The sequence below is a fragment of the Citrus clementina genome, unplaced genomic scaffold (assembly GCF_000493195.1).
Source record: "Citrus clementina cultivar Clemenules unplaced genomic scaffold, Citrus_clementina_v1.0 scaffold_1, whole genome shotgun sequence".
Lineage (NCBI taxonomy): Eukaryota > Viridiplantae > Streptophyta > Magnoliopsida > Sapindales > Rutaceae > Citrus > Citrus x clementina.
In genome coordinates this window covers 9,643,207-9,668,789 of record NW_006263303.1, presented here as the reverse complement: position 1 = coordinate 9,668,789, position 25,583 = coordinate 9,643,207, and the positions used below count along the sequence as shown (strand labels likewise).

General features: G+C 33.8%; 1 protein-coding gene across 1 annotated transcript; it reads left to right on the top strand.

Annotated features, from left to right (window-relative positions):
• Positions 1-511: 511 nt before the first annotated feature.
• On the top strand, positions 512-2,924 carry LOC18054430 (transmembrane protein 258). Its single transcript, XM_006451414.2, has 4 exons — positions 512-663; positions 792-892; positions 2,540-2,618; positions 2,746-2,924. The coding sequence occupies exons 1-4, from the start codon at positions 661-663 to the stop codon at positions 2,791-2,793; spliced, it is 231 nt and encodes a 76-aa protein (XP_006451477.1). The 5' UTR covers positions 512-660; the 3' UTR covers positions 2,794-2,924.
• Positions 2,925-25,583: the final 22,659 nt, after the last annotated feature.

Sequence of the window (25,583 nt, the reverse complement as noted above, 5' to 3'; positions counted from 1 at the left end):
CAAGAGCCCCCATAACAACATAATTTTATAGTATAATTTTTAAATATACTTTTATTCATATTTATTATAAATTAAATAAATCATATGAATAGAAATTAAAATAAAAAAGTATATATTTTGATGTGAATAAAAAAATTAATAATAACTTTTCTAGTATTTTTTGTTATTTTCTTATAATAAAGACAAGAAATAAAAAAAATCACAAGAAAAAAATCTCATTATTAATTTTTTTCACATTAAAACATATATTTCTTATTTTTAATACTTAATTTATTTTAATTTCCACTTCATATGATTTAATTTCTAATAAACATGAATAAAAGTGTATTTAAAAATAAAAGTAATACTATAAAATTATGCAGGTAGAGAGATTATTGACTATAATGAAAATAGTGGTATATATTAATTTAAGTGGAAAATTGGCAACTTCTCTAAATAAAATTTAACACACAACATCAACGGCTACCAGATGAGAGAGCACGAGCTTAACTGTGTTGTCGGAGCACCAAATACAAACGTCCAATGGCATAAAACTCCTTAGAATTACAAAACCTCTCGGTTCTGCCTCTTCATTAACTCAGGTCAAGAGTCAAGTCGAAAGCAGAGAGTAAAGGAAAGAAGCCGAAGCGGGGGATCCATTTCGCTAACCAAACGTCTCAGATGGTAAGCCCTCTCAATTGACAGTTGAAACTATTTCTAAATTAAAAAAAAATAATTAATTTTACTTGAAAAAATAAAATGTTCTGATGATGTCATTTCTGTTTAATTCGATTTTTTTTTTAAATTTGAAGGCTCCAAAGCCGATTACAAGTCCAGTGCCGGATGCGTGGTACCCGACCCTATCCGTTTTCATGCTCGCCATTGGTCTCTTCGTCACTGCTTCTTTCTTTATGTAACGTCTCTGTCAGATCTCCCTCCATTTTTCTTGAATTATTATTTTGTTTTTTGTTGGTTGCTTTCTGAATTCCCAAAATTCTCAATTGAATATTTGAAAAAAAAAAGAAATAATGAAAAGGGATCATCATAAGTTAGATGCTGTGTAGATCTAGTTTGACTGGTAATTTAGTGATTGAATTTGAAGCTAATCTTTGTGTTAGAAGAAAAATTAGGAATTAATTATCATGAATTTATGTTATTTTGAATCGAGATTTCTGTTTGGGTGCTTATCAAATTCACACTCTGTAATGAAGTAGGACATTGGAAAAATTTTGTAGGCATAGTCGTAAGACTCATAACATAAGGTTTGCCATCAGATCAGGGATGTAAGTTCTTAATTTTGCAAATAAAAAACGGTCCATTACCTGGTACAACTGAACTGAGTTTAAGCAGTGAGTGTAATGGGATTGTGATGATGTTGTTTGATGATCTTGTGTAAGTGGTCACCTGGTTTAATTCTTCTTTTTATTTTTTATTTATATATATATAGTATGGGAATTGGGGATCAGGGACTGCACATTTGTTGGCCTGCATTCACGTTATTTTGTAGGAACTTCAGTCAGAATCATTAATATATAATAATTCCTTTCTGATATAGCTATATTAGCCTATTTTGTAGGAACTTCAGTCAGAATCATTAGTATATAATAATTCCTTTCTGATATAGCTATACTAGCCTAAGTCGCTTCCTCATGTTGTTCTTAATCGATGTTGAATCTATTATCATTGAATTACTTGTTGACACACTTCAGTGTCATCAGTTATCACATTTTCCCTGGTTCATATAATTTTCTTAGTGATTAGGATGTATTCATGGGGATAGATTACTTCTTCTGAGATGCCATTTACTTGTTCAAATTGTCCTCTTATGACTAGTTAAGCTTCTAGTGCCAATTTATATATGTACGTTTATAACTTTTGTTGTTCACGTAATTACTCTTATAGAAGATTTATAGCATTTAATACTGCTACACATGCTTTGTCAACTCTAAAACTCTCTGTTTCCTTGTGAAGTTTTACTGTGTGGTGCTTCAACTTATATTTCTCTTGTGAGCCGTTGTTATTGTATTCCTCTTTTTAAGAGTATGTAGTCTTTGCCCTAAGTTCATTTAACTATTTGAGATATTAGATCATTTGTTTTATTACTTTTTCTCCCTATGCAAGTATGCCAAATATGATCTGGTTATCTACTCAGTTTAAAGTTGTTAGATCATTTGGCTTCTGGGCTTTTGATATCTGCCCTTGTTTTTCTCGCCACTTTCAAGGTGATCATAGCCATAGGGCTGAGAAGTCTGAGGATGTAAAGTTTTCAATGTAATCAAAACTTGTGGATTGATTTTACCTTGGATTTAACTATAATAAATAATCCAGCTGAAATTCTGATCTTTTCATTTTCAAGTTTCATTCTTTTTCTCCTGAAAAGTCCTGGTTATGCACACATATTGCTTTCTTTCCTAGTGATTGTGTATTTGCCTTATGATGGAAATCTAGAGACTTGATAAGCCTCATCCGTTAGTTTTAAGATTCAAAGCATCTGAGGTTTGTTGTGGTTTATCTTCTATACCTGCTTTTGGTTGCTGATTGTGCTATGTATCTTTTGCAGCTACGAAGCAACATCTTCTAGGCAAAATCGCAGTCTTGGAAAGGAGCTTATAACAGGAGCAGTAGCATCTGTCTTCTTGGTATTGGCTCAGTTCCGTTGCTTGTTGCTAATCAATTATTGTGAATTTTGTTCAGTTGCTTGTTGCTAATCAATTATTGTGAATTTTGTTCAGTTGCTAACTATTATTTACGATCTTTCTCTTGCAGGGTTTTGGGTCCTTATTCTTGCTTCTTGCTTCTGGGGTTTATGTTTAATTTGTAATGTTCGAATGAGTTAAAATTTTGCTTAATCAGCATCAGATTATTAATCAGCATCAGATTATATATAAAGGATGATATGTTTGACATTGTTAGTTGAATACATTTTTTGGTGGCTTTGATTTGGATATTTTCCTTCCGAGTTCTGCTATTTACCCCGGGTTAGACCCTGGGTCAAACCCTGAAACTAATGCAAACGATGCCGTTTTGTGAATTTTTTTTTTGGTTTTTTATCATCATCAAATGACGCCGTTTGCTATGCTTTTCATCTCTGTATCAGCACTGCATCAATTTTTTATTTTTTTTTTAAGTACTTCCCGGTCCCTTAAGCCAACAAGAAATTGGGCAAAGCTTCAAGAAACAAAGCTGCTTGAATGAACATTGTACCAACAATTTCAGCAATCACACTCTTTCTCAACCTATTAGCACCCACAAACACACTCACAATATCATCCATCTCCTCTTTCATTTCCTCCCCAATAACCCCTTTGAGTCCCTCATCACTCTATCCCTCGAAAGCCACCCAATCCTCTGCTATCCTCCCCACAAAACCACTTTGCACCTTCTTGATTCTACCAATCAACGCCGGCACCATCAGCCTCAACCCACATTCAATTTGCTCAATCTGTGACATCAAATTCTTGGACACATTCCTCCACGCCATGATCACTTGTCACACCCTATTCTCAAAAAATTCTATCATCATCATCATCTTCTTCTTCTTTGCTTTCTTCATCAACAAATGATCTAACGAGGTTGGTGAAGACATAAGGGTGGAGATCGCCAAGAAAGAGGAATGGGATTTCAAGATTGTTGCGCCAAGACAGGAAGAGAAGCTCGGGTAAAACGAAGAAAGAGGTTTGTGAATGAGAGACAGAAGGGTTTTTTGCAGAGGGGTAAAACGAAGAGGAAGACAAAGCGTTGGGTTCTCGTTGCTTTTGCCTTTTTTTCTAAGCCAAACGGTGCCATTTTACAAAGAATCAAAACATGAAAAAAAAATGAACGAAACGACGTCGTTTAGGCCAGTTTCGGGGTTTGACTCGGGATTTGACTTGGGGCAAATATCATTTTCCTTTCCTTTAATAAGGCTGAGTGCTTATTTCTAACATGTGGCATGTGGACTCCCACTCGATGAATTGCTTAGGTGGTTTTTAGAAGAATTTCTCTGTATTAAGAAATTTTGAAAGTGCCCAATTTTTAAGTCAGCAGTTAATCGTCTTGTTCTGATTAAGCCGTAAGTGCATATTATCTGATGGATCCATTGCAGAGCAGCTAAAGAAATTTATACATTCCCTAATCCCTTCAGTTTTGATGTTTATGCAAATATCAATTCACTTTCACTTAATAGTCAATGTTTTCAAATTCGCCTCAGCATAATTCTAAATAAAGTATCACTTTTCTTTTGGGGCTATCATCATGTAACTTGAATGTAATTTGTGTTATGCTAATGGCTTAAATCAAATATATAAAACTAACAAGTTCTTGATATAGAGGTTGAAAAAATAATGTATGATAGTTTTATTATTAATGGAATTACAGAGATTGGTCAGTTTCTTTCCTATTGAGATTAATATTACCGTTTATTTTTTAATAATAGTCAATAATTTTCTTAAAAGGGGGTAAGTGGGTTATTAGTTTTTATGAAAACAATAAGGAAGTAAGTAATATATATTGATTTTAATAGGAACAAATTGACAATTTCGCATACAATTAATTACATAGTTTTTTTCAATATAAAAGTTAAAACAAAGCCATTTCTTTTAGTTTAATGCATTTAATTATTACCTTTTTAATAAATTTTATTGCATTTAGGAGTAAGTTGTCAGGTGGGGGTAATTCATGTTTATATAATCAGAATAACTAATCAAATCGGAAGGAATTGAGCATTTTGACCGGGGCAAGTTTGAAATGTTCCAAAACTAGGTAGGCCATTTTTATAAGTTTGAAACTTAGATGGGGCTCATAAATTCAAAGAAAACAAGGATAAAACCTACAGGGTTTTAATTAAGTATATCCCAAAAAACAAGTATTTATCTATTTAGACACCATACTTCAAAATCACCTACTTATGTCTATTAGGGCGTGTATTGACTAAAATACCCTAAAAAAAGGATGTATAAGACCACCACTCTTTCATTTTCTTTCTCAAATGTTTTTTTACCTCCAATGGACCAAAACAAAAAAAAAAAAAAATTAAATAAAAAAACTCAAAAGCACTCACACGTCTACAACAATAATGTTTAGATTTTTTTTATGTTTCTAGATATTCATCCAACTACAAGATATTGTAAAAATTCAATTTACTTTATACTTTATGTGATTTTGATGCATTTTCTTCATATTATATACTTCTATGGTTTAATTTCACTACTGGAAAAAAAAGTCTTTTATAACGGTTATTACCCCTATAACATGGCGGTTAAGCGACTGTCATTAATTTCAGTGTCAAGAAAATGCCATGACTATTTTCATATGTCATGTTAGGCATGACCTATTTTCCATCACGATTTTGTCATTGTTAATTTGATGAAATTTTTTGATGCATGACTATTATCTATCATAAACATTTTCCATTCATGATTATTGTCTGTCATATAAACATTACATATTTAATTATAATAGCAAAATTATTTAATTATTTAATTAAATATTAATTCCTTAAAATTATTTTTATTAAATCTGAAAGGAATAATTGAAATTTCTTTAAGATTTGGTAGTAAATAAAATATATTTTAATTATTTGGTGGGAATTAATGAAATTGGCGCCAATTTTGTTTATATTATTTTTTGGCAGGAATTGAAATATATTCTTTAAATTATTTTATAAATAGAAAAATCTTGATAAATGATAATAATAATAATAATAATAATAATAATAATAATAATAATAATAATAATAATAATAATTCATATATAATAATTCTCAAATCCATCCACAAGTTTCATAGATTATAGTTCAGTTATGAATATAAAATAACTACAACAATCATAGTTAAATGAATATTTCATCGGTTCTTAATTTGTTTTCCAACATAACAATTACAATTCTTAAATGAACAATCTTGAATCAATCATTTGAATCAACCAGCAACACCACCTAAAACCACCAACACTGCTTGAATCAACCATCTCAATAAACCAATAACATCAGCTGAATCAAGCACCTGGAATTAACATCAGCACAGCAAGAACAATCTTTAATCAACACTAACAACAGACCAAACTACTATCAAATATCACAAAACCAAGCACAGTCTCATATTGCCATCAAATGCAAGGAACATATGCAACAAAATTAAATGCAAGTGAAATGTTAGAGAACATCAAATAAACCAAACCAAATGCCACTAGATTCACATTTTTGATAAATAAACTAGATGCAATGTTTAATTAAACTAAATGTAGTCTCATACTGGCATTACATTCAAAATTTCAATAAAGACATCATTCCATCAGCGAAGCACCAAAAACAAACCAGTCTAATCCAACATAATTATTAGCTCAACTCAAAACAATTATACATTATATTGACATATCAAAATTGACTTTGAAATCAAGCTAATATAGCCAAGTAAATGGACATGAAAACTCAAAACATACCCAAACTAACCGAAGTATGTAATAAACAACTCCTCTCCTTATATGAACATTCAGACATTTCTACCTGAGTGTAAACTGGTTTGTTGTTAAACTACTAATGGCTAAATGATTTAACAACAAATATGGTGGATGTAAAATATTAACAAAAAATGGACATAAAATATATCACTTACATTGTTGAGCAATAAACTAGGATCAACATTAATATCACTCATATATTACATGACATAATTAATACCCACACTCATATGAACTGAGTTGTTTTGGAACCTATAGTAATAAAACTCAATCTAAGTACTTAAAAAGCTATAACAAGTAGTTAATTAAAATGATAGGGAAAAAATTGTATTACCAATATTGATTTTAGTTCAGGGTGCACTTTTTTTTACTTCTCATTGCTGTGAACATGTTAATCCCATTAGGAGTTTAAAACTTACGGTTAGAACTACTAAAATGTTTATAACGGACTTAACATTATGTAATGATTTAACGATGATATACTTACTTTATTACCAACTCCTTATTGTCTTACGCTAGATTTTTTTCCCTTACGGATCCATGAAATATCCAATCTTTGCCGCCATATTGATCACAACAAGAATAACAAAAGTAAGAAGAAATGAAAAATTAACAACTTATTTATTAATGATATGAAACTACCCAGGATTGTAAAGAATAAATATCAATGGAGAAGGGTGAGCTTTTGGCCAAACAATAAGAAATTGCTTGTGTCCTCGTTATACGCATTTTAAGTGCATTTTCAACTTTGTTGGGGCTAACATGACTAGGATTCATGAAGCCAAAAGGTTTCCCATCTTATCCAGTCACTGGAATCTTGTCATATAAGCAACTAATATTCAAGAAAAAACAAGAATTAAATATTTATATAAACTTTTAATAGATTTTATAATTAAAGAAACGAAAAAGAAATTACTTACACCATAAAGACATGCATAATCTTGTCATAGAAGCAACTAATATTCAAGAAAAAACAAGAATTAAATATTTATATAAACTTTTAATAGATTTTATAATTAAAGAAACGAAAAAAGAAATTACTTACGCCATATAGATATGCATGTGGCTAAGACCTAACCATTCCATGGTAGCCAATGTATAACAATAATCCCTCCTGATATGAGTTAGACATTCACCTTTAAATACTTCATTATCAAGTGTGTGAGGAAGGTAATTCCACTGGAAGGCAACTTCATGTTACATAAGCCTAAAAAGAATTTGAATCTTGGATTCATTATGGCATTTTGTTTGGTGTTGAGCAGTTGCTTGCCCTGTCTTTCTTCTTGGAACCATTGGTCAGCATCACCACAATCTTCAAGTTTGGTCTTTCGGACTAGTGCTATATCAGGTTAGTCCATTGCTTTTTTTTTTTTTTTGCCTTTGCTGTCTCTGGACTTTTCTTGTTGGGGGCTTCCTTTTCTCTTCTTTGGAGTTTCAATGAGTTTGCCAAAATCTCACAGGATGGTGTTTGCTGTTTCGGGACTTTTCTTGTTGGGGTTGCCCTTTCTCTTCTTTAGAGTTTCAAGGAGTTTGCCAAAATCTCCGAGCTTGTTGTTTGCTATTTTGGGTCTTTTTTTATTGAGGCTGCTTTTTATTTTCTTTGAAGTCTCAGGGAGTTTTCCAAAGTCTTCAAATATATTCCTTGTTGTTTTATGCTTTTTCTTGTTGGGGCTATCATTTCTCTTCTCTAGATTCCCACCATTCTTTTTTGGAGATGTTGTTGTTGACTTTAATTCATGTTTTGAAACCTATAAGGTCATTTCCATGATTTAAAAATAAGAAATTTAGGGTAATTATCTTTTATCTTTATCATAATGTAGAACAAAAAAGTTTGTGCAGTATCTTTTGTTCATAAACTACAGTGGCTTCAACATTTGTCTCAAGATCTCCATCATGCATGTAATCACCCTTCATTGGTGTATTAGGACTGTTGATGTCAGAGTGCCTAGGTTTCCTTCTAATTTCCTTCCGCAACTCTTCAATTTTTGCATTGTGCTTTACCAACCAATCCTCTAACTTTAATCTATCCTTTTCCATTGGATCACAACTACGTGAAGTGTCAAAGTAAAGAAACGGGGTTACAAACTTTCCAGTCCCTTGTATACTACCATTTTTTGGTGTCTTCCTCAAAGTTTTTGCCAGCAAATCATTTCTTCCATCTGAACTTGAAGACATTTTTTTTTGCGTTCCATCCAACCTTCATCTAAGTATTATTCACACTTTTTATCAAATATTGATACAAGAAACATAATTTTTGCAATACCATATAAAAAGTAACACTTACAAGGCTATCATCGATAAGGAAAACATCAGAATGATAGCCCCCATTCTTCTTTCTCCTACCTCTGATCCAAGTTACACTCCTATCTATTTGATCTTCATTAAGACTAGTTTTAGCATTCTAAAATGTTAAAGTCTGGCAGTAAATTATAAACCCCCTCAAGCTATACATAATGAAAATATAGGCAAAAAATACAAGCAAAAGAATGCAAACAAACATATATATTTAAGAACCAACTGTAATAATCAAATGCAAGCAATCAGAATATTTCAAAAAATACTTACAATTTCTTCCAATGGTCCAAAATATCCTCTTTGGCTCAAACAATCGTTATACTTGTTACTAACACATATTTTTTTTGTTTCTCCTTCCTTATATTCTATTGTAAATCACAAACTAATATTAATGCAAAGTTTTACTCAATCCTTAATATTATACAGCATTTCCTTAGTATTATATAACATTCAATGAAAATTTCCTGTGAGAATATTGAATAAGATCTAATTTATGCACTGCAAACTTATCATTAATATAATCTTTGACGAACAGGTCCCAATAATTTTGTCTTATGTATCGCAAAGGAGGTTCCCTTAACTTTTTACAATCACTCTTATTTGGCAAAATGTACCCATTAGTCCAAGTGTACTTAAGATTCCTAAATGATTTTCGAATGGATTGTAAAACTTGCTTCTTACTTCATTATGAATGAGAAATCGCCTTTGAATAATAACATTTTCACAAAGTTTATTATATAAAAGAAAGTAGATAAACAAGGTTATCATATCGAGAAGTTAACCAAAAAAAAAAAAAGATTTTATGCTTGAACAAATGGCCACAATGCTTCTTTATATTTATCCAGCACTAATCTCCAATCCTTGTAGATGATTGGAACATAAACACGTGCCAACACTCTTAAGGAAAAGTGGACAGTGCATGTGGCCTTTAGTCCAACAATAACATCGTATCTATTGTATCTCATGAGAATTTTCCCATTTTCACTCAAATTCTTATTATTAGATGAAGAGTAAAATCTTTTTGTAATGATAAATCTTTTGAAAATTGATCATTTTCATTTATAGGTTTTGCATCCTCATTATTCTCAAAACAAGGAGGAAAAGGAAGTAAATCCTCAAAATCATTATCTTTTTTTGGCGCTTGATCATTGTCATTGGAGTAACCTTGCTTCTCTTCATTACTGATGGGGTCATCATTGAAATCCATTTTATTATACCTGAAAACAAATGGAAAATTTTAACATTGGCTTGGTAATTAAAAAAGCCAAGAAAAAATCAGAGTATCAACTAACAAATGTAAAAAATAGAATGTAAAATGCGGATTAATTACAAGTAAAATAATAATTACAATTCAATTTATAACACCTTTTAACTCTAACCATAGGCAATTAAATTCTACTAATATCCTCAAATGTTAATCTTTTCACTGTTCAATCTCAATAGCTTCACCACCCCTCAAGTACATAATCTACTTGATTGTCATCATTATATGCATCAATTCTGGTTATTCTTGGTATTTCTTTGGTGAAAGGAATGCGCTCCTTCATATTATGCACATCCACATAATTTTCAAAATTGGGAATACTTCTAAAAGGCATGAAACAAACAATTGACCATTTCTTATCAACTGGATCAGTAGCATAAAACACTTGTTTGGCTTGTGAAGCCAAAATGAAGGGATCCGACTTATGGCCTATTTGATAGAGGTCCATCAAAGTGAAGCCATGCTCATTAACTTTTACACCACCCTTATTTTTTAGGGATCCGACTTATTACCTCATGGACACGATGAACTGTTAAGTGAACCACTATGTTGAAAAAGGAAAGTGAAAAACATTTTTCTAAAAAACATAATGTCATCACTATGTCCTTTTCCATTTCATCCAACTTACTTACATCAACCATCGTAGCACATATGAAATTAAAGAAAAAGAAAAATCGAAATATTGCAATATGTACATGGTTAGATAATATTGTTCGAAATGCAACAGCAAGAAGTTGTTGTATAAGCACATGACAATCATGTGATTTGAGACCCTGTAGCTTGCATTTCTTTAAAGACACTAGATTTTTCATATTAAAAGAATAACCATGAGGAACCTTAATGTTTCTCAAACATTCATAGAACCTTTTTTTTTGTCTAAGAAATCAGATGCCAAGTTGTCTGTAATTTTGAATGGTCCAAAATCCATTCTTGATTTAAGGCCTTCCTTTGTTTTTTGATAACTCTATGAAAAGAGAGTTATCATGACACTTTTAGACTTAAATCAATACTACTTAGGGAGTAAATGATGTGTTTTCATTGCATTTTTGTTATATTTTGCATAATCATTCATCTTAGTTTATTCTTCATAAATTTTGTTTTTAGAATAAATTGTGTGCTTAAATCATATGCATAATTGTAGGTGTTTGAAAGCTCAAATTTCAAAGAAGGAATGCTAATGCAATAGGCTTGCGAAAGATAGGAAAGAATTTGGCCACAAATGAATAGAAACAAATCTAGAACAATGCAGTTGTTGTAGCCATTGATGTAGCAAGCGTTGCTGTAGCAATCTTGGAACAACGACATAAAAGATTTTGCAGAATCTTGTGATATGTAGTTTCTTAATCTGGAAGATGTGAGACTTAGACTTCCGTTTACCATAATTTTTAAATATAAAAGGAGCACACATCATATAGAAGGGAAGATGTGAATCAATATAAAAAAAATCAAGAGAAAAATAAGGAAGAAACAGAATTCAAGAGAGAACAAGTCTGCACCATTGAAGAAAAAATCTGCAGAACTATTTGGATTCAAATTTTATCATTCTTTACTTGTCTCCTTATTTATTCTTTAATTGAAACAATGTATTCCATGGCTGAGATTTTGTTGTTAGTTTTTCTTTCACAAGTTATGAACTAAATTTGATTGTAGTTGAGTGACAAATAATCTAGATGGGTTCTTGACTGTTTTTTGAGTTGCTGTATGTCTACTGTAGCATTTTGCTTTAATAACTGTTATTATAATCATTATTTCGCTTGACCTCCCATTTAATGATTCAAGTTAAGAGAGAGCCACAAAAGGGCATGTCTTAGTAGAAAATATTAAAGTAATACTTGATCTTAAGTCGAGTTTCCTGAATTGAGTTTAACTTGAGTCCCAAAAGGGCCACACTTGATTTAAGATTTGTGATGAACTAGACATAAGGATTCACCTTGTCGGGTAGAGAGAGTATTTGTTTGTAATGCCGTATCTTATGTGACATAACAATTGGTCATTGTTAGGTTGTATAAATGTATGAGATGTCCAACATGCAATAGCTGAGGATGCAAAGTGATTTTGCCCAGTGCTGTAGCAGTTGCTGTAGCAACTGGTGTTAACTTGAATAAAACAGTCATCCCATTAAGAAAGTTTGATCATTCAACTACCTTATTCCTATTGAATTCTTTTTGTGCAAACCGTGCAATTTAATTTCATCACTGCGTTTACTTTGTTAAGTTGTTAATCTTATTAGTCAATCAACTTTATTTATTTTATTAAGTTAAGAGATAAGAAAGTTTGCACCGTCGTGATTGCTGTAGCATTTCTAGTAGCATAAGTCCCTGTGGAGATAATCTTGAAAACTCATCACTTTATTACTTGTTGTGTACACTTTCACATTGACACCAATAGTAATTGACTTAAAATAACCAACATTTTTCAAAGAATATTCAACAATGTGCCATAAATGCTTTCACACACATTTTTTCGAATGTGCATAACATTTAATTAATGTCGAACAAGCAAGTATATCTAATACTTTAAATCAAGGAATATTGACTTTTTCTTCAAACAGTTACTTGTATTGCTATCATCAATACTTTTTAACATTTTTACTTCTTTATTTTTCTTTTTTACTATTTTTTCTTGATACCGTTAACTTATTCGCACACATCATGGCCTATCAATAGTTTAGGTAGGTCTCGTTCTTTCATTTCATTATTAAAGGGTTTTTTGAAATCGAAATTCATGTTTCTAAAGAGGAAAATGCCTATGACCCATGTATGCATTTTTCTTACTATGTGACAATCTACAAGGAGTTATGTTTTCTCCACAAGCTGAACAAGCATAATGAACAAATTTCCATAAATTGGAACGTCATTTATTGTCTATAGTAGGATAGCTCACAAGTAGAAGAATTCTTTTCTATAGGTATCATATGCCTCAACACTACCATCCCATAAAGACAATAAGTAATCGGTTAATGGTGCTATGAACACATCAATGTCATGCCCTGGTTGTTGTGGTATGAAAATGAACAATGACAACATCATGAATTTTCTTTTCATACATAATTACGGAGGAAGATTATAAGTTACAAAGACAACTGGCCAACAACTGTATGTATTATTTAGGGAGCTATGTGGATTGATTTCGTCAATTGAAAGGCCAAGACATGAGATTTCTAGATTTAGATGCGAAGGCCATTTATCATTCACTAACTTCCAAGCTGGTGAGTCAGCCGGATGACGAAGCTTGCCATCAACTTCTCTTTCATTTGCATGCCAAGTTGAGTCAGTCGGAACAGTTGCTTAAATCTAGGAATGAGTAGTAAATACTATAAAACTTTTACGAGAACCCATTTCTTATATTTTTCCTTAGAATAATCTTTTTTTCACCATCTTGATACTCCACAAGTAGGATATTCAAAAAAGCTCTCATATTCCTTTGTATATAGTATGCAATCATCTAGGTAAGCATGTATTTTTTCATACTGCAAGCCTAAGGAAGACATGAGTTTTTTTCTTTGCCTCATATGTAGACCTAGGCAATGTATTGTTCACTGATAATATGTCAACAAGGAGACTTAATAAATCTGACAAGCTAGTATCAAACCACTCATATCTCCCCTCTAGGTTATATAACTTAACTAATGCACCTAAACTAGTACTTGTATTGCTATCATCAACACTTTTTTACTTCTTGCTTTTTCTTTTTTACTATTTGTTCTTGATACCGTTAACTTATTGGCACACATCATGGCCTATTAATAGTTTAGGTGGGTCTCGTTCTTCCATCTCATTATTGAAGGGTTTTTTGAAATCGAAATTCATGTTTCTAAAGAGGAAAATGCCTATGACCCATTGTTGGTTATTTTTATAAGCAATTGCTACCAATGCTAATGTGCAAGTATACACAACAAGTAATAAAATGATGAGTATTCAAGATCGTCTCTACAGAGATTGATGTTACTCGAAATGCTATAGCAATCACGATAGTGCAAATCAACTTAAGGCCGAAGCTAACAATTATAAGGTAATTTCTATTGTAATTAATGATTGTGAAAGAATTAAATAAAAAAATACCGCAATGAAATAAACTATGTTAAATGTATCTAAGATTCAATTGAGATCATAATAATTGAATGATCAAACTCTCATCCCCAAACTCTCCTTATGGGGATGATTTTTTTTTTCATCAAATTAGCACCAGTTGTTACGGCAAGTACTGCAGCACTGGGCAGAATAAATCTGCATCCTCAGCTATCGCATATTGGAAGTCTCATACCCTTAAATCTATTAACAATGACCAGTTGCTAATCTACTTATGGCATGGCATTATGATCTTTAGTCTCTCCACCCTACAAGGTGAGCACTTATGTCTAATGTGTCACAAATCTTAACTTCAAGTATTGCCCTTATGGGATTCAAGATTGTTAACTTAAATATTTCTTTATTGATTTTGATGATAATAAACGTGATTAAGATATATTAATCTTTTAAAGAGCTCAAAATAACTTTCATATATTTTTCATCATTCTTATTTTATAAAGGCATCATATTTTGATTATTCTCATTTTAATGGTTACAAATTGAAAAAGCTTTATGATTTTTAATGATAACAAGTATTGCTTGAAATCCTGAGAAAAGGCTTAATTGACAAGTCTTTATAAAGTTTTTGGGCCATAGTATAAAGTTACAAAGTTTTGCAATCAAACAGAAATTTTGCAAAAACAGTACACTGTAGCAGTTGTTGCAGAAAACGGTTGGCCGACATCTTGTTAACGGTTCGCCGACAACGAACAGAATTGAAGATCAATCTCTGGACACTAATGGCGATCTGACATCTGGTTAACGGCTCGCCGACATCGAACAAAATTGAAGATCAGTCTCTGGACACTAACAGTGATCCGACATCAGTTAACGATGATCCGACAATTTGAAAATCCAGCCCAACGATCATATTGACGAGTCAAACGGCGATCCGACATCAGTTAACGACGATCCGACAGTGAGCAAAAAATGAATAATGGCTAGTTTTTTAGCTCCATCTATAAATAAGCTCATTCAAATTCAAACAAGGATTGATCACAACATGACTACTAAGCTTACACTCGAGAATACAATCTTCATTGAGCTTCAAATACATTCTTGCTTTATCTATTCACATATTGGGTATTATTTTGTAATCTTAAATATTGTGAGAGGCAAAATAAGTTTATAATCTTTTATCTTTGAGTGATTGTAAGTGTTGGGATACACTTGGGTTAAGAGATTGGGATAATCTCTTGTTGTAAAGGTTATTGACACCTTGGAAGTCAAGTGTAAGCATTTGAAGCCTTGGAGGCTTGCTTAGTGGAATCCTCAAGCTCGGAAAGCTTGGAGGCGTGGACGTAGGCAAGGTTGGCCGAACTACGTAAAAATCTTAGTGTTTGAATCTCTCTTCCTTTATCCTTTTTATTGTGGTTAACTTATTTGTTATTGCTTTGAATTTGTTTCATATTTGCATTGAGTTTTTAATTATAAATTGAATAATTTTTAGAATTCCAATTCACCCCCCCTCTTGGGTTGCATAACAAAAATTGCATCTGGTATCAGAGCCTTGTTCTCTTGTTAAGACTTAATCGTCTAGAGTAAAAGATCCATGGCAATCCTAAATGACTCAACCTTTAGAGAATGGCAATCTACAACTAGACCACCGTTCTTTGATGGTAATGACTATGCTTATTGGAAAACTAGAATGAGAATCTATTTGCAAGCCTTAGATTATGAAATTTGCAAAGTTGTTTGTGATGGTCCATTCATGCCTATGTTTAAAGATGAAGTAGGAGATGATATTCCTAAATCATCAAGTCAATGGAGTGAGTTAGAAAAGAGAAAAATGTCTTTAAACTCCAAGGCTATGAATGCTTTGTTTTGTGCCCTTGATAAGAAAGAATTCCATAGAGTATCTAGTTGTGAAAGTGCACGAGAAATATGAAATAAACTTGAAGTTGTCTATGAAGGGACAAATCAAGTTAAAGAGTTTAAAATTAGGAGATACACTCGTCAATATGAGTTGTTCCAAATTTAGAACAAAATAAAAATGTGTATTCTATGTATACTAGATTCACGGACATAGTGAACACCCTAGGTGCCTTAGGGAAGACCTTTTCAAATAATGAGAAAGTTAAGAAAATCATTAGGTCACTTCCAAAAGAATGAAGACGTAAAAGAACCGCCATTGAAGAGGCCAAAAATTTAAATACTTTACCTCTTGATGATTTAATTGGTTCTCTCATTTCATATGAAGAAGACTTGGCAGCAGAAAAAGGAGATGAGGAGAAGAAGAAAAACATTGCTCTCAAAGCTTCAAAATATGAGAGTGATAGAGGTAGTGAACCGGATGATGAAGAGTTAGCCATGCTAGCAAGGAGGTTCAGAAAGTTTTTCAAGAAAACTGGAGAGCGAAGAAAATTCAGAAACTTCAAGAACCAAAGGGAGAAGAAAGAGGTGATCATATGCTATGAGTGCAAGAAGCCTGGCCATATAAGATCGGAGTGCCCACTTATCAACAAACTCAAGAAGAAAGCCATGGTTGCAACGTGGGATGATAGCGAGGAAGATTCAAGTGATGAAGAAAGATTGCAAGAAGTATCAAATCTAGCGCTTATGGTAAATAGGAGAGGATGATAATCTCAATGAGGTAAGTGATCCCGCCTATGATGAATTGTATGATGCTTTTAAAGAATTGCATAATGAATTGATGAAGATTGGTAAAAAGAATGTATGTCTTAAAAAGGAAATGACAAAAGTTAAAAATGAAAATAAATCTTTAAATGAAAAATTTGCATGCCTAGAAGTAGAGAACAAAACATTGCATGCCTAGAAGTAGAGAACAAAACATTGCATGATGAACTTGCATTATCAAATGAGAAACCTAGTATCTCATATGAGCATTTAGAATCACACATAGATGATTTGAAAAATGAAAACGAAATGCTCAAGAAAAAGAGTAATGAGTTGAATGAAATTATTTTGAAATTTACAAATGGGCAAAAGATATTGGATAATATGCTTAACTCACAAAAATGTGTTTTTGATAAAGGATGACTTGGATATAAGCCTAACTTGAAGCAAAAGTATTATAAGAATTATTTTGTTAAAGCTACCTCTACAAGTGATCATAAGATTGTCTACCATTATTGTAATCAAAATGGTCACATGAAATATAGATGTCCCGTGAAAAAGAATGCATATTATGATGTCAAATGTATTTGGGTTCCAAAAGGAACCGTTGCTAACTCTCAAGGACCCAAAAAGTTTTGGGTACCTAAAACTTGAGATTTTCTTTGTAGGGCTTAAAGAAGAAGAAAAATAAATGGTACTTGGACAGTGGTTGTTCAAGGCACATGACCAGAAACTATGCATGGTTCTCAAGCTTCACCAAAATTGAAAATGGTGGAGACGTATCTTTTGGAGACAACTCAAAAGGAAAAATTCGTGGAATTGGAAATGTTGGTAAAGTCTCTTTAACTCTAATAGAGAATGTATGTTTGATTGAGAACTTGAAACACAACTTAATTAATATTAGTCAATTATATGACAAAAGTTATAAAGTTATCTTTGATAAATTTAGTTGTGTTATTGAGAACTCATGTGATGGCAAGATCTTGTTTGTTGGTAATAAATGTGGTAATGGTTATATCATTGACATAGAATGTGCATCTACTCTTGATAAATGCTTTTCCGCATTACATGATGATAGTTGGCTATGACATAGAAGGTTAGGACATGCAAGTATGGATTTGATTTCAAAAATTTCAAAAAATGATTTAGTTAAAGGTCTTCCGAAAATTGGTTTTCAAAAGGATAAGATTTGAATTTCAATGATAACTTAATCCAGGAAACTCAACTTAAGATCAAGTAATACTCTAATAATATCCATTAAGACATGCCCTTTTGCTGCTCTATCTTAACTAAAACTATTAAATGGGTGGTCAACCGAAATAACGATTATATTCATACAAACTACTAGAGTAAAATGCTGCAGCAACGGCATAACAACTTATAAGAATAATCAAGAACCCAATGGATTATTTGTCACTCAACTACAAGTAAATTTAGTTCATATTCTGAATGAGAAAAATAAACATAAATATATTGATCAAGGGATACATCAAACAATTAAAGGAAGAAGATAAATATAAGTTGAGCACGGTGAAAGACAAATCCAAATAATTATGCACGATTCTTCAATGTTGCCGAAACATCACTCTCCAATTCTGATCTTCTTCTTCTTTCCTTTGAAAATTATTCTAATGATAATTCCCTTGCCGCCTTTCTATGTGGTGCACGCCTCCCTTTTATATTGCAAATTAGGGTAAACAAAAGCCCATGAGCGTGCAAGCGTTAAATTAGGAAACATGCAGATTGCGATTCTGTGGCTGACCCGCGCCTAAGTTTTCTCCCGCATTGCTCCCAGATTGCTATAGCACTGGTTGCTCTAACATCCGCAACCACACTGCACTATTCCTGATCGTGTTTTACTTCTTTTACGGCTGTCTTCTTTCGTCCTCTTGCTCGTCTAATGCCTCAACATCTCCTCATGAATCAAGACTTTCTGAAAACCTACAATTATGCACCTGTTTTTAGCACAAATTACTTTAATTGAAGCAAAACTTATTAAGACTCAACTAAAATGAATGTTTATGCAAAATATAACCAAAATGTAATAAAAACACCTTATTTGATCTCTAAGTGATCTTGATTTAAGTCTAGAAAGGATGTAATAACTCTCATTTCCTATAGTTATCACACCCCCAAACTTAAACCATTACTTGCCCTCAAGTAATGACACATACTAACACTTCACGCAAATAATCATGCACACAACTTTAGCTCTTTTATCAAATTTGCAAGGATTCTTCCACCTTCAGATCACAATCCCAATCATGCAAAATGACCATAGTAAATTAGTTCTAGACTTAAGCTTCTCTCTGTCCATAGTGTGTGTGTGCTCCTTTGATTGAATTTCAGAGATGCTATAACATCACTAAGGGACTGCATGAATTTCAGCAGTGATAACTCTTCATTCATAAATGGGATAGCATAAATTTTTCATACTCAAACTGTGATGATTTTAAGATTGATAAACTGGGGAGTATTTAATCTCCTCACTGTAACATTTATCTTTCATGTGAATGTCAATTAATTGTAATGATGACACCCAATTACTCAAACCATGCCCAGATCAGAGTTGCTGCAGTAATGTCTGTAATATAATCTTATGTAGAGTTATCTTTTACTAAAGGCTGAACATGGGGCTCATGAACAGACTTGGCTACTCAATGCTTTAGACAAAGGACTTCTTTTTCTCTAACTTTTTTTAATTTTTTTATGTGTGTGCTGCAGCACTGCTCATAACTCTTGCTACCTTTGAACACAATTCTGCATATGGAGTACATACTCAAATCTGGTTACTCAGCAACTTGAGCCATTGGAACAGAGTTCATTTCATAGATATCACAGTCAATCAAACTTGATTTTCCCCCCAAACTTAAGATCTTGTTTATTCTTTGGGCTCTGCTCTAGCAGTCTCATACAATTCTGCTCTAGCAGTCTCATACAATTCAACCAAAGTCTAAGTGCCGGGACAAAATTTCACTTCCATCTATAACTATCTCTACTTGGCATTCTCATAAATACTAAATAACACTCAATTTATCTTCATTAGGTTTTCAAATCCATACACAAATATTAGATAACAGAGCTTCATGCAACACAAACATAAACACATGCATTTGGAACACAATCCCCCCAAACTTAAAAGTTATTGTGTCCTCACAAGCATAGATAACAAAGGCACACGAATTGACAAAGATACGAAAGACTTTAGAAAATACCACACAAACTGAAAAACAGAAGGAAAGAAAAGTTGTTTTTTTTAGAACAAAAATTAAAGTAGCAAGGAAAGAATAGTCCCCTGTGGTGGGGGCTGCGGCACATAATGGGATGCTATCAGCACTTCTTGGATGCACTGCGTAGCTTATCCTTTGGGGAAGCCTGTGGGAAAGTAGCTGGCAATGTCTTTGGCTTTTTCTTCACTGGGCTGGTAAGAGGAGTTGTGGCTGGGGTAGCTGGCGTGCTTGCCACTGATTTGGTCTGTTTTGGTGGTGGCGAGGTTACTGTAGCAGTGCCTTTAGATGTATTGCCTTTTCTTTTGCTGGATTGCCGCGAACTGGTACGAACAGGTTGGCTAGGAGTTTGCTGTAGAGGAATTGGAGTTGATGCATCGGCTGCCTGACCCTTAGCTGTGATGGCAATAATGATATCAAGTAACTGTTTGGCTTCTGCAGGTGTGGGCGTAACTCTGGTTGCTGCAGCAGCCAGCTCTATATCTACTTGCTCCATTTTATCTTCATAGGCTGGAGGTGTTGCTATTTTTACTTTACCCTTGCCCGCTAGGACTAGAATGGACGGTTCCTCTTCAGGGTCTTCCTCCTCTTCTTCTTGAATAATGTGCCTTTTTCTGGTCTTGGACTGAGTGGGGATGGAAGGTTCCTTACGTTCTTTCTCAGAGTTGTCCTCTGCCTCAGTTGATGAGCTATCAGTTTCAGACTTGTCATCTTTTTCCTCAAGTTGATCAGATGGATCCTCATCTTCTGATTTTACCTCTGCCATTGGTTCGGCTACAGCTTCTTCTTCTGGTTCATCTGTGGTAGTGGCTTCTTTACTAGCTTTTGGTGGAGGTCTTGTGGCGTTGTTGACAAAATTGTATTACTAGACCAATGAGTTAGGGAAGTTCCGGTGAGTGCGTTTCATGTATAGAGCGAATTGGTGTAGTTGGTTGTCCAGGTGCTGTAGATAACTCCAAAACCGATCGTTTTTCCTTTGCTGAGCTTCAGCACATTAGTTATACTTGTGTTGAGTGCCTGGATTGTCTGTTCTAAACCAATAGCTCGTCTTGCTCCTATTACAACAGCTGGTTCAGTTGTTGTTCCAGCACTCTCTCCAACAACTCTCTCAATGGTACGTGCCGTAAAGGCACCATTATTCCTGATATGGTCATCTCTTGCGTCAAGACGAACACCAAAAACTACACAAATACTGGTGATGAATAAAGAAAATAGCAAGGCAGCAGTCCTGTGAGTCTTAACTGCACAGTCTCGGATTTTTATTGCGATGATTCTACTCACATCTATGAGAAGCCCTCGAACAATGACATATAGCAAGACCAACTTCTCTTGTGAAACTGTAGTAGTGTGAGTGGTTGGCATAAGCCTAGATTTCAGAAATTTGATCCACACCTTAGTAATAGGTTTCAAATCTATCCTATTAACTACACGCCCTTCCTCGTTGGCCCACGATGCCCCTTCGATTGTAAGAGTTGTGAAAATAGTATTCTATTTTTTTGGGGTCAATTTACCAAGCAACTTGGCATACTCACAATTAATTTCAGCAGGTAAATTATAAAAAGCATTTATAACACGGGAATCTAATGGAACAGGTGTATTTTTTACCCAAATATTGTGCTGATCTGGGCTTACCAAATTGGTGTAAAATTCTTTAACTACTGGTAACACATGATATCGAGGGTGGTTGCAAAACTCTAACCATCCTTGCTTTGCTGCAACATTGTGTATTGTTTGCACAATTCCAGTGAGTCATTCTGGAAATTGAAACCCTTTTTCTTCTAGAATTTTAAGCGGCTCTATGAATTCTTCATATTTTTCTTCAACGTGGTAACTCTGGAAGCGTGAGGGATCTTTGAGGCGGCTGGCTGTTTTCTTATACCTCGGCATTGTTGTAGCAGTAACAAATTGAGACTAATGTCCCTGAGAGTAAAATGAGAAGAAGAGGTTAAGAATTATGAGAGTTGTACTTTGCGAAGAGATGGGGAATAGTGCCGTAGAGTACTACGCATAGTGTCTCCTTTTTATAGTGGACTTTAATTGAAGATAAATACGGTAACTAAAGATAAATGAAGGAGGAAAATATTTTGAATTTTAATGTGCATATCCCAAAAACATCGGCTAGTGAAATTAAGGCATTAATTTCAGAGAATTTTTTCACAATTTCTATCCACATTCATGCCTCCATCTGTCATGATTTGTATCCAACGGTAAGTTCAATCTTTTAATTTATTGTAATGGTAAAATTGGTTACTGCATCACCCATTCGCTTACTCTAGGAACGGTTACATACTCTACACTAAAGCCCTTTGACAACGGTTACATACCTCACTTGTTAATACAGAATTCAATTGCTACACATACTTCCCATACACTAAAATTAATTAAAATAAAGAAATCAAATGATAGCAAAAGTAAATAATGCAATAATGTGAAAGGATAAAACTAAATAACTAGAATGGAAGAACAAAATCAAATAAAATGGTAAAGAGGGAGAGCTGTCAAAAAAACCAAAGGAGATCAAACTTGGTTTTAGGTGGTTGTCTCCACTATGGGTTGCCTCCCATGGAGCGCTTGATTTAAAGTCCTTTAGCCTGACCTTCTTTCATTGCTCAATAGCTGGGTTCTTTAAGGAGTAACACCTCCTTTGAACAATCTGTCGCTAGGTGTATGCAATGCTTAACCCTGTGTCCATTAACTTTAATTTCTTGACCTGTTTGTTCATCTAGAATATCAACAGCTCCATGAAGATAAAATTTTAACAGCTTAAAAGGGCCAGACCATCGTGATTTTAGCTTTCTCGAAAATAATCTTAGTCTTGTATTGTGGAGCAACACTAATTGACCAGGACTGAAGTGCATGTGTTGAATATGCTTGTCGTGCCAGTGTTTTGTCCTCTCTTTATAGATTCTTGCATTTTCATATGAAAATAGTCGTAATTCATCAAGCTCACAAAGTTGAAGCTTTCTTTGCTCTGCTGCAGTATGAATGTCCCAATTTAATTTCTTCAGTGCCCAGTGTGCTTTATGCTCTAGCTCTAGTGGCAAACGACAAGCCTTTCCATAAACAATTCGGTAAGGAGACATGTCAAGTGGAGTTTTGTATGCTGTTCTATAGGCCCATAGGGAGTCATGTAACTGTAAAGACCAATCCTTCCTTGTTGGGTTCACCATTTTTTCTAAGATCTTTTTAATTTTTCTGTTGGACACTTCAGCCTGACCATTAGATTGTGGGTGATATACTGTTGCTACTTTGTGTCTGACTCCATATTTCACCATAGGTGCAGCAAAGACTTTGTTGCAAAAATGTGTACCATCATCGCTAATAATTGCTCTAGGAGTGCCAAACCTGGAAAAAATATTTTTATGAAGAAAAGCCACCACTGTTTTAGCATCATTGGTAGGTAATGATGCAGCTTCTACCCACTTGGAGACATAATCCACAGCAACAGGGATATATAAGTTCCCAAAGGATGGTGGGAAAGGCCCCATAAAATCTATTCCCCAAATATCAAAAACTTCCACTTCTAGAATATTAGTCAATGGCATTTCATGTCTTTTAGTTATGTTCCCTGTCCTTTGGCACTTGTCACAACATTTAATAAATTCATAAGCATCTTTAAAAATAATGGGCCAGTAATAACCTAATTATAGAACTTTAGCAGCTGTTCTATGACCACCAAAATGTCTTCCATATGCTGCAGCATGGCATGACTCTAGTATGTGGTGTATTTCTCCTTCAGACGCGCATCTTCGTATTACTTGATATGAGCATAAATTATATAAATGTGGATCATCCCACTGATAGCTTCTAACATCCTGAAGAAATTTCTTTTTCTTCTGAAACTTCAGCTCAGATGGTAGCATCCCACTTACTAAGTAGTTAGCAAAATCTGCATACCAGGGGGGTCCTGACTGCTGCAGCATCTGTGCTTACTGTATTGCCAATAGCTGTTCATCAGAAAATATTTCAGTGATGTCCATCCTTGTCAATGTACTAGTGTCTGCTTCCAGCCGTGACAAGTGGTCTGCCACTTGATTCTCAGTCCCCTTTCTATCTTTAATTTCCATATCAAATTCTTGAAGCAATAAGATCCATCTAATTAATCTTAGTTTAGCATCCTTCTTTGAGATTAAGTATTTGATGGCTACATGGCCTGTGTAAACAGTCACTTTAGTACCCACCAAGTAAGCTCTGAATTTGTCAAAAGTAAATACTACAGCTAGCAACTCTTTCTCTGTAGTAGTGTAATTGATCTGAGTTTGAGTAAGAGTTTTGCTTGCATAGTATATGGAGTGAAAGACCTTATCCTTTCTTTGCCCTAATACTGCTCCCACAGAATGGTCACTAGCATCACACATCAGTTCAAATGGTAAATTCCAGTCTGGAGATATAACCACTGGAGCAATGATCAGAGCTTTCTTTAACTCTCTAAATGCTTGAAGGCAATCCTTGTCAAAGTGAAAAGGTTTGTCATGTTCCAGCAATGAGCATAGTGGATTAGCTACTTTGGAAAAATCCTTAATAAATCTTCTGTAAAATCCAGCATGACCCAAGAAACTCCTAATACCCTTTACTGAAGTTTGAGGTGGCAATTTATCTATTACCTCTATCTTGGCTTTGTCTACCTCAATGCCATTATTAGATACCTTATGTCCCAATACTATTCATTTTTGCACCATGAAATGACACTTTTCTCAATTGAGTACTAAGTTGGTCATCTTACATCTTTTTAGAACTTCTTTCAAGTTATGTAAACAATCATTGTATGTTTCTCCAAAAACTAAGAAGTCATCCATGAAAACTTCTAAAGTTTGCTCTACCATATTAGAAAAAATAGACATCATGCATCTTTGAAAAGTTGCTGGAGCATTGCATAACCTAAAAGGCATTCTTCTGAAGGTAAATGTTCCACAAGGACAAGTAAATGTAGTCTTTTCTTGATCCTCTAGAGCTATAGCAATCTGGTTGTAGCCTGAATGCCCATCTAAGAAACAATAGTACTGTTTTCTAGCAAGTCTATCCAACATCTGATCTATGAATGGAAGTGGGAAATAGTCTTTTCTTGTGGCTTTGTTGAGCTTCCTGTAATCCATACATACTCTCCATCTAGTCACTGTCCTTGTAGGAATAAGTTCATCCCTCTCATTAGCTACTACTGTTATCCCTCTCTTTTTTGGAACACATTGAACTGACCTCACCCATGAACTGTCTGATATTGGGTATATGATTCCAGCATCCAACTATTTGATGATTTCCTTCTTCACCACTTCTTTCATTATAGGGTTCAACCTTTTCTAGTGCTCCACCGAATTACTGGAGCAATCTTCTAACAGGATTTTATGCATGCAAATTGATGGGCTTATACCTTTGATGTCTGCCATGGTCCATCCAATTGCTCTTTTGTATTTTCCAAGCAAATTCACTAGACTCTGTTCTTGACCTGTATTCAAAGTAGAAAAAATGATTACAGAGAGTGTTTTGTTTTAACCAAGATAAACATACTTCAAATGTGAAGGTAACAGTTTTAATTCAAGACTAGGAGGTGATTCAATAGATGATAAAGTTGTCTTTACTTCTCTGTCTGAAAGATTCAGATGCTCAATAAACCTGTTGTGCCTATCAGATTGCTTTTCTTTCATCCAATCTATTTGATTTACTGCAACATCTTCCTCTTCTACATCCTCAAAGGTAGTGACTTTGTTGAGTTCATTACTGCAGCATCTGTCCATTCTATCTGCT

Excerpts from the sequence above, each read along its gene's own strand:
- LOC18054430 (XM_006451414.2), top strand. Across the intron at positions 893-2,539 it reads GTCACTGCTTCTTTCTTTAT|CTACGAAGCAACATCTTCTA; the intron begins GTAACGTCTCTG and ends TATCTTTTGCAG. Across the intron at positions 2,619-2,745 it reads CAGTAGCATCTGTCTTCTTG|GGTTTTGGGTCCTTATTCTT; the intron begins GTATTGGCTCAG and ends TTTCTCTTGCAG.